Here is a 10,026-nt window from a genome sequence, read left to right as displayed (position 1 = left end):
AGCGAAAGCGGCGCCGGCCGGCGGGCGGCACCGGCCCAGCGGCGGGCGGTAGGAACCGGACCATCCGCAATCGCGGGGATTCAGCAGCAAACACTGATCGACCGCGCCGCCGCTCGTGACCCCATTCGGCCCAAGGTCACGTCTTCCGCGGCCCGCGGCTGCGATGAAGATCTCCCGTCTGTGGATTTTCACGCCGCTCTGGCGACGGTTCGCTCTCTGCTCGGTGGCGGGCCGCGTCCGGCCGGCGCGGGCCGGGCGGGGGCGGCGCGGCTGGACGCGACCGTTCCCATTCCCAGTGGCAGCCGGCCACCGGGGGCTGTATCCAGCCCGCTCACGCAAATAAACGAGACGACGAGTCGTGACTGCGCACCGTTCCAGGTCAGGGGAGCGGCGGAGATGAGGGCTGGCATCGCAGGCCGCTCTCCGCCCCGACGCGGCCCGGGGCACGGGCAATTAGGGGAGGCAAATGGCTGGCACCGGGACATCACGGGGCCTATCCTGGAGGCCGCGCGACGACCCGCCGGCCGAAAAGCAGGCACGAAGGCCTGCAGATGCAGCGTGCGCTGTCTGCGCTCCGAGGGCCCGGCGCTTCCCCAGCAGCCGAGCTCGGGCCCACTCTCTCTAGTCTCCTGCCCCGCTCACGAGGCCCCGGCGCTTCCCCAGCAGCCGAGCTCGGGGCCCACTCCTCTGGACTGCCCCGCTCCGAGGGCCCGGCGCTCCCCAGGAAGCCGCTCGGTCCTCGGGCCCCTTCCTCTAGCCGGTTCCGCTCCAAGGGCCCGGCGCTTCCCCAGCAGCCGAGCTCGGGCCCCCTCCTCTAGCCGGTTCCGCTCCAAGGGCCCGGCGCTTCCCCACCAGCCGAGCTCGGGCCCCCTCCTCTGGCCTGCTCCGCTCCGAGGGCCCGGCGCTTCCCCAGCAGCCGAGCTCGGGCCCACTCTCTAGCCTGCCCCGCTCCGAGGGCCCGGCGCTTCCCCACCAGCCGAGCTCGGGCCCACTCCTCTAGTCTGCTCGCCGCCACCGGCAACGCAATGCATCCATTCAGCTGAAGGCGAAAGCGGAAAGCGGCTTGATAAAAACCGGATGCGAGGTAAATTTATTCCGGCGTTCGCCTCAAAGTTTCACCTGCGGTCAACCAGCCTCAGGACTGCACATAGCCTGAACAGGCTGGGCAGCAGGGGGTGTTATCTCAGGTGATCATATCTGACCACTGAACAGCAAGGGAGAGAAGTGACACACTCAAATAGCGATATGCCACACATTTTGAGAACTTCACGACATTGGTAGAAGTTCTGTTCACTGATATATACATACTACATACATATATATATATATATATATATATACACACATATATATATATATATATATATATATATATATATATGTATATATGTATATATTCTTAGATCAAAGATCTCAACACTAGATTTGGATCCGACTTCAAGGCCGGTTAAGTATGCCTTGGGGTCACGCAATTGGCGTACATTCGCCTCCATGCATGCCTTCTTGAAATGACAAAAATCCCTCAAAAGTCTGCCATCAAAAGTGTTACCATTTCGACGGACGCCTGGCAAAGGGATGTCTATCGAGCGCAAAAGGGCGTGTTGACGCCAATACCGCTGGGCCTGCTCGACTGCCACGCGCCCGAGCTGCGCGCGCCGCGCGCCGGTGCTCGATGATGAGCGCGAGCCGCGCGCCACAGCGCTCGCTAATGCGCCCGAGTCGGCAGCTGCTGGAGCGGGGAAGTTCAAACGCACGCCCGCGGATCAGCGCAATCCAAGGTCAAACGCACGCCCGCGGATCAGGGCAATCCAAGGTCAAATACATGCCCGCGGATCAGGGCAATCCAAGGTCAAACGCACGCCCGCGGATCAGCGCAATCCAAGGTCAAGCGCACGCCCGCGGATCAGGGCAATCCAGGGTCAAATACATGCCCGCGGATCAGGGCAGTCCAAGGTCAAACACACACCCGTGTACCAACACATATGTGTATTCTCGACGTGTGTGCGGAAGAACGGTTTGAGTCTGAGTCAAGGTACGTCGTAATACATGGATCGGACGACGAAGTGACGTTAACGACGCACATTACCAAAACACTATCCGTGAGCGCGTGGAATGCCCTCCAAGAAAGCGACAATTCGTTGGGGTTCCCCTCCATCACATGAAGACAGCAACATGACACTTGTGCGCCGCGAGTGGCAAGTTTTGGCGGCCGAAAATGTGACTTCCGGTTCAGTCGCGGCCGGAAGCCACCGACTTCCGGCGCGCGCATGGCCGGACAGACAGCTTTCGGTGAACATTGGCCAGGATGCCCGACGTCTGTGACCGCTCTCCGAGCCAAGCACGTCAAATGCCGAGGAATATGACATATGCGAGTGACACGACACAAAATGTGACACAAGACATGTAAGTGGCACCTGACATGTGACACGCGACGAAATGTGGCACGTGACTTGCGACACACTCAAGTTTCCGAGCCACGAGACCCGAGCGAACCAACCTATCCGCCTGTTAATACCCTCCAGCATACCGGCGGCAGGCATCCCCCACCTGGCGACCCACCGCGGCTGCGACCGGTGCGTCGGCCCGCCGCGCCCCGACAGGTCGCCCGGCGCTGTCGGCCGGCCGCGCCCCCGACAGGTCGTCCGGCCCGGCGCTGTCGGCCGACCGCGCCCCGACAGGTCGTGCGGTGCCGACGCCGCGCGCATGATATGACTCGGAGAGACTGGCCACCGTCGAGGACAGCGCGGCTAATATCGGAGTGGAGCGGCGAACCACCAGCGGCGCGCCGTCCGCCAACCAGCCGCCAGCGGCTCTCATACTGCCGGCCGTGGCTCTCAAACCACCCGCCCGCACTGGACGCCGCCACCCCGTCCGCGCAAACAACGAAAAACATAAGGTACCCAAAATAAATACGACATATGCACCGCACACACCGGCGATGAGTGGGCAGCGACCCCTGTCTGGGGCCGGCAGCAGCGACGACCCGTGAGTGAGTGCCGAGGCGGCGCGGCCGGGGCGCGAGCGCGGCCCGCGCCCGGCGCGTCCGCCAGCGGCGGCTCAGCTGCGGCGGCCACGCGCGTCCGGAGCCGGCCGGCCGCCACAGAGAGCTCCGTCTCCAGCGGCCGGCGCAGGCGCCACAGCGGCGCGGCCGTCCGACCGTCTTCCCTCTCGACTTCTGACTTGCTGAGCTTCGACCGCGCCTCCCAGCGGAGACGTCGCAAGGCTCGCTGAGTCCGCTCTCGCCATTCGCGATACACCACGGTCAGCATGCTCCCGCGACCACGAGGCTCCCTTCAACATGGCGCTATCGCTCCCCCGGGAGACGCCACACGCCCGGGATGTGTGGTGCACACGCAATCCCCGCACGAGCCAAGCTCCACATCGCGTGAATCATTCCTCAAGAACCCACCCACTCATCCCAGCACACAAGCGCCTCCTACCGGAGCATATGCGGCCCCTTCCAGTGCCAAAGACTCCTGACGAAATACCAGCCGTTTCTGCCTCTCCCCTCCTTCTCCCACCAGGCGCACCTGTCACCCCTCCACGGCCGCCGCCGCGCCCTGCCCAGCCCGGCCGCCCGTCAGCCGGGCGGCGGCGGCTTCTGCGGCGCGCCGGCCGGAGCGGCCGCCGCCGAGCCGGAGGCGTCGCGCCGGCGCAGCGCGGACCGGTCGGCCTGCAGGCTCCGCCGCAGCGCCGCCAGCCGCCGGAACAGCGCCTGCCGCACCGACGCCGTGAACTTGTTCACCAGGCACAGCGCCGACGCCACGGCGAACACGATGTTGTAGAAGAAGACGATGTAGAAGTCGCCGAGCCAGCGCACCTTGCCGTAGTGTCCGAGCAGGTCGAAGTTGGTGATGCCGAGCGTGCGGATGAGCAGCGGCAGCGCCGACGAGATGACCAGCATGACGGCGCAGTTGGCGATCAGCGCCGGCAGCGGGGTGTCGGCCACCGCCGGCCGTAGCCGACTGAACGCCGGCAGCGAGTAGAAGCCGACCAGCGAGGTCAGCAGGAAGTAGCCGATGAGCACGATCTCCAGGGCGGCGCCCACCGGACCCAGGGCCGACAGCGACGTGATGCCGAGCGTCACCTGGTCACACGGCGAGCAAGGTCACGGCCTCTGGGTCTGGCCACACGGCGAGCAAGGTCACGGCCTCTGGGCCTGGCCACACTGGGCCTGGTCACACGGCGAGCAAGGTCACGGCCTCGGCCACGGCCTGTCCTCTGGGTGGACAGCGGCGCGCTTTACACACAATTTCAGGGTGCTTCTCTTGAACCTGGCGGCACAGTGGTTTTGGGTGGGTACAGGCACATTTACGCACGATTCCAAGAGCTGTATTTTGGGTTCCTGCCGATTGATGGGCTGCATTTTCGGCTTATTTTGGCCCCCTTCGGTGCTTTGGCGAGGACACTTCGGGATGCATGGCACTGATCACCATGCGGTTTTGACATACTTCGATCTCAGCTTCAATCATCATCACCAGCACCAACTCTGAGACGCTTACAACATCAAGACAAGGCAGAGACTCCCGAGGTTACACGGAGAAGCACCCCGAGACCGAATCCCAGCGTTCTGCTGGTGCCAGGGAATACGTGCTGCCATCTGTGGTCACCTCCGTTAGAACAGATGCGAATGCACAATAGGACCTATTGATCTCACAGTTCCTGTTCTTTTTCACAGTTCCTAGCCGGAGATATGTGGCCACAGTAAGCGCCAGCCCTCCGCGAACAAAGGGAGACGAAAGCTCCCGAAATCAACCTGGACGCCGGTGCAGAGGTAGCACCGCTTCAAACTGACAGTCAGGTACAGATAAACCGGAACTAAAGAGGGCAGCACCGGAGCATGCAAATGGACGAACGTCTACCACAATTCAGAATGGGCATGAACGGCACGAGATAAGCACGCGCATCCCAGACCGTACCCACGAATGGGAGTAGAAGAAAAGCTTACGAGGCTTCGGACTGCAGGCACGGCACACGGCAAGTTAATGGAGAGCAAAGCCAAACAATATACCCAGGGGGCACATACGTTACCCACCTGTCTGGCACAGGTGGGTAGCACGTATGGCGTTGCCTGTCTCTATATGGCGTTGCTTGCCTCTCACCCTGGCAGGAAGGGCGGGCGCCGCGGGGAATCGAACCCCATACCTCTGGTCTTCTCTCTTCTTCTCCAGATCTCCAGACTTCTTTCTCATCCTATGATCAGGCTTCTCACCCATCCCACCGTCAGGCTTCTCACCCGTCCCACCGTCAGGCTTCTCACCCGTCCCACCGTCAGGCTTCTCACCCGTCCCACCGGCAGGCTTCTCACCCGTCCCACCGGCAGGCTTCTCAGCCCTGCAGGCCGTCTCTCCCGGCCCCGACTCACCTGCTGCGTGCTGAGTGGTAGCGCCTTGACGCCGACCAGCAGCTCCACCGAGTTCCGCAGCACCATGAACTCGGCGGCGGCCGTCAGCGCCAGCAGCGCCAGCATCACCAGCGGGTAGCCGAGGTTCCGCTCCAGCGGTGAGGCGCGCCGGCGCCGCTCCAGCCGCGCCAGCTCCTCGCGCACGGCCGCCAGCCGCACGGCCGGCTCGGCCTCCTCCTCCTCCGGGCAGAGGAGCGGCTGGGGCGCGGCGGCGGCGGCGGCAGCCAGGCGGCGTACCAGCGCGGCCGCCTCCAGCCGCGCCGCCGCGCACCGCTCCTCCACGTCGTCCATGAGATGCGGCCGCACCAGCAGCCGGCCCACCAGGTCGAAGAGGCGGGCGAAGCCGAGCGGCGTGCAGAGCAGCAGCAGCAGCACGCCGAAGCTGGAGATGAAGGAGTAGAGCAGCGGCAGGTGCGCGGTCCACACCGTCTGCAGGCTGCGCCGGCCGCTCTCGCCGTCCAGGAAGGCCGACAGCACGTACGCGATGCCGACGACGAGGACGGCGAGCAGGGAGAGCACGGTGAACGTCTCGTAGACGCGCGAGAGGAGCCCCTTGCGTGCGCCGGCGAAGCCCTCCGACTCGGTGAACAGGTACGCGAACGGCAGCAGCACGAACAGCGACAGGTTGGACAGCAGGAAGATGTACTTCCAGATGCCCTGTATCAGCGAGCTGTTGAGCCACTGCATGTAGTACGAGTCCGGGTAGTAGAGCAGGATCTCGTTGGCCGTGATCGAGATGGGCAGCAGCAGGGCGGCGCCGCCAGCCAGCGCCAGCGAGAACGTGCAGAGCAGCAGCGCGGTGCGGTGTACGGTCGCCTCCTCGTCATCACGCACGGCGTACTCGGCCTGCTCGCGCCGCGCGTACCGCTGCACCAGGCCGTACGCCAGCGCCAGCAGCAGTACGAACAGCAGGAAGGTGACCACATACTCGCGCACCAGGATGTGGAAGGCGCGCTGCCAGGGGTCGCCGGCCGTCAGCGCCTCGGGCGGCTCGTCGGCCAACTCCATCAGCGGCCGGTGGCCCGGGGCCCGGCGCGCACGCCCGCCTGCCGGGGCGACAGCAGTCAGTAGACAGCCAGCGTACCCGGCGACCAGCAGCGAATGGTGCGGCCCGATACGCTACGTTGTGCTTTGCCACAAAGAAATTCCACAGACGTAGCATATTCACACCAATAAAAAGAGGACATGTCATCTATTCGTCAGAGTATAAATGTGCGTTGCTCACTGTGGTACATGCTTTATGAGTGTCCGCTTATTCGACGGCACATGCATTCCACTTATCTATTTCACATCAACGTGTCTGCTGCTGATTGGCCATGGGGGATGACCAGACATTATGCCAGTTGACAGGGTCAAACCCATGGCTTTTCATGTCTGGTGAAGTACAAGTGTGTGATTAGGGCTTTACAACACACTCAGCTGCTGAGGCTGTATGACATCACCTGCCTCTCACCCTGGCAGGAAGGGTGGGTTCAGCTGGGAACTAAACCCAGCACTCCTGGTTTCCCAGACATGTGGCTGAGCCACTGCACTATCAGTGCCACAATAAAATGGCACCAGAAGTGCAGTCAGAGAACCCAGATAAACAGGGTCAAATTCCACTCAGGGCCTGCTCTTCCTGTCAGGGTGAGAGGCAGGTGACACTGCATAGCCTCAACAGCTGAGTGTGCTGTTAAGTTGCCAGGACACACACACATCAATAAAATCACATATCAATAAAACATATTAATAAAATCATATCAGTCAGTTGCACACACATGACCATAGTCAAAGGAAATTGTTTGGGAAGGAAAGCAAATCATATTGTCACACAAATTAAAACTATACATCCTATCATCCCCTCCTATACATGTGGTTATCATTTTAAGTGTGCATGATGTGAAACATAAAAACTTCTGAATTGTATTCATTATCAGTCTGGCTACCAAGCATGCCATGTGAAATAGCAAGTTCATGCGGTGTGGGTGAAATATGAATTAAACAAAAACTGAAGTGAAATTTAAGATGTCTGGAGATGCATCATCAAATGGATTGGATGGTGCACTCAAGCTGATGTGCAACATGCTTGAAAATTGCATCAGTCAGTGAATATATAATGTGTGAGATCTGAAACACTTAACCAGATTATGCTGCAAAGGTTGATTAAATCATATTAGCACATTACAGGCTCTGACAAGCAGGCCGGGCCAACATCTGTGTATGCAAAGGCATACCCTGCCTGCAGCAAGCACAGACACATGCCAAAGCAATTTATTCTTAGATTCTATCACACAGATCATCCCTCTCAGTTTCATATTATAAGGATGTGTATTGAATACACATTCAAATGATGCATCTCAGGCATATATTCCAGGGTGGTATTGATAGAATAAGATCCTCAATGATCTTGAAGAAACATCAGCTATCAATTTAGCCTTTTAAAGTGCTTTAAATTTCAAGCTTGCTGCCAAATGGAAATACTGGCCTGATCAGGCATGTTACTGGTTAGCATCTTACATTCCATATTTGCAAACCACTACGAATGGGGATCAGGCCTGCAAATCAACCTATGACTTGCAAAAACCTAACCTGTTGTGAAGGTTGAGCTCTAATTAGAACTCCACCATTTTCAGCTCCTTTGAGGTGCAGAGAAATGTGTAACAAATCTCATTTAGATTTAATGACATGCTCAATGCTGACTTATAGGCTGTTTCGCCGACAGGTTGACAATGACATGCTCAAGTGCAATGTTTCTAAAAATAATTATAACCCAGCACACATAACATCAAAGAACCAGCCAACAGCCTCTACCACAGTTCTCCACTGCCCATCAGCTTTCAGGCTGCTTGCATGTATGGTCTAAGTTGATTTGATCTCAGATCGCAGGCTGGGATAATGCACAATAAACAGAGCAACTGCATGTATGATTCAATCTAGATGCAATGCAATGCAAACAACTTCCAGTCTCACTACCCAGACTACCCACTACCCAGACAGATGTTTCCAGCTGAGCATCACATACCACTCTCTAATGAAGGGATTCCTACACAACATACTGTAGAGAAACACCAAATGCTGATAGAAGTGGTGTAACTTGCAAAGGAAGCCTCCATAGTTCACAATGACAAGGATCAGAATGCACATCTCCACGACTGTTCCTCCCTTGATGATCCCTGTAACTCCTGGTTTTAAGTGACAACAAAGGAGATCCTGAGGGTATATTCGTCCAGAATAAATATCGCATCTGTAAGTATGAACTATATAAAATTGTACCTACCTATAACCTCACTACGCATCAGTTTCACACTCCAGGGTGAAATGACTTCTCCTAAGGCATTCCTTCTCCCGGCCTCCAATTCAATCCAGCTATTATAAGCAAGCAATAAACTTGGCCTACCACACGTGCCTATTAAAAAAATCGAATACACCTACCATTCTTGCCACGGCACGCATCCTCCGGGACCGCTCCTCCCCACAGCGCTCGCGATCTTGAACTGCCTCAAACCAGGCGCAAAGTTCAGTGAACGTGGCGCAGATCGAACAATGATTGTCAACTGCGTAAATTGAAATATCAAACGGTTTAAGCATGAGCGCGAAAAAACACCACGGAAGTGGTGCAAACACCCTACAACTAACCCCAGTCACACTACGGGTGTATTGCTGAATGTGCGCTGGCACGAAGTCAACAGCAAGTCCGATCGGTCAAACAGACCCGTCAAATCAGCGCCGGGTCTCAAACTGGAAATGAGTAGTTTTTTTTAGCAGTTTTTAGAGCCGTAGTTTCGCAAGATGTGATGGGAGAGGGGCCGACAAGCGAAAAATGACTCAACCTGCTGTCAAAAATACACCTTCAAACGGTTTTTTGTCGGAATCGGGCCACTCTCTTCTCAAAGTTGTGAAGCTGGAACCGAAATTGGGGAGGGGCCTCGGCCTCCCTCTATCTGAATAGCGAATTACAAACCGTGACCGAGCATAAGAGGAAGACCGCAAGGAAGGTTATGTGCGAATCACTTGTCCCACACATTCCAGATGAAAACCGGGGCTGACGGGACAGAACAGCCTTTGTTTGCGAACGCATGGAAATCCTTCCAGCGATGCATCCTGCAACTTGTGGGCAACGTGTGCGTGACCATGCGAACGCCTGCCGTGTGTACTGAAGTGAAGTATGCAATATTTGGCACGCAGTGGTCTTGCAGCATCTCCAAGGCGGAGGCCCACAGGCTCCTCTATGCAAGTTGAGATGTACAAAACAGGACTTCGTTGAGGCAGCTGCTCGCCTCTGACTCAGGACTAGCAAGTGACGCCCCATGCATCTGGACCATCGCGGGGGCTGGAGCCATTCCAAAGGACTTTGAGAAAACAACAAACGGCAAGAATATATTTTTAGGTACTTGTAATGTAACGCATTATTGATAGCACGTATTTTTGTTATATTCTGTCCAGAGCACTCAACATACTTCCCATGTTTTACCATGTCAAACGCATATGTAGTAGTGTGACGATCTCGCGTTGCTGGCCAGCGCTTCGCGCCAGTCCTCATCGTGAAATACCACATTGCAGTTAGTGGCCACATCCATGCATCGTGATTCAGTTTAATGCACACTTGCTCCGCCTGCCACACGGTATAGATGTGCGGGCCCGGA

The 10,026-nt window shown here is 57.5% G+C and overlaps 1 protein-coding gene across 1 annotated transcript; it reads right to left on the bottom strand.

The window, feature by feature from the left end:
- Positions 1–3,086: 3,086 nt before the first annotated feature.
- On the bottom strand, positions 3,087–8,846 carry LOC119092965 (protein LMBR1L). Its single transcript, XM_037215863.1, has 3 exons — positions 8,816–8,846; positions 5,366–6,450; positions 3,087–4,087 (listed from the first exon to the last, which is right to left on the bottom strand). Exons 2-3 carry the CDS (start codon positions 6,410–6,412, stop codon positions 3,581–3,583), a joined length of 1,554 nt encoding a protein of 517 aa, XP_037071758.1. The 5' UTR covers positions 6,413–6,450; positions 8,816–8,846; the 3' UTR covers positions 3,087–3,580.
- Positions 8,847–10,026: the final 1,180 nt, after the last annotated feature.

This window comes from Pollicipes pollicipes, unplaced genomic scaffold, assembly GCF_011947565.3.
Source record: "Pollicipes pollicipes isolate AB1234 unplaced genomic scaffold, Ppol_2.1 Scaffold_1600;HRSCAF=1878_pilon_pilon_pilon, whole genome shotgun sequence".
In the NCBI taxonomy this organism is placed as follows: domain Eukaryota; kingdom Metazoa; phylum Arthropoda; class Thecostraca; order Pollicipedomorpha; family Pollicipedidae; genus Pollicipes; species Pollicipes pollicipes.
Note: the sequence above shows the minus strand (reverse complement) of the source record. Positions and strands in the feature narration are given on the sequence as shown.

Excerpts from the sequence above, each read along its gene's own strand:
- LOC119092965 (XM_037215863.1), bottom strand. The coding sequence starts at position 6,412 with ATGGAGTTGGCCGACGAGCCGCCCGAGGCGCTGACGGCCGGCGACCCC. Across the intron at positions 4,088-5,365 it reads TACCACTCAGCACGCAGCAG|GTGACGCTCGGCATCACGTC; the intron begins GTGAGTCGGGGC and ends CCGTGTGACCAG.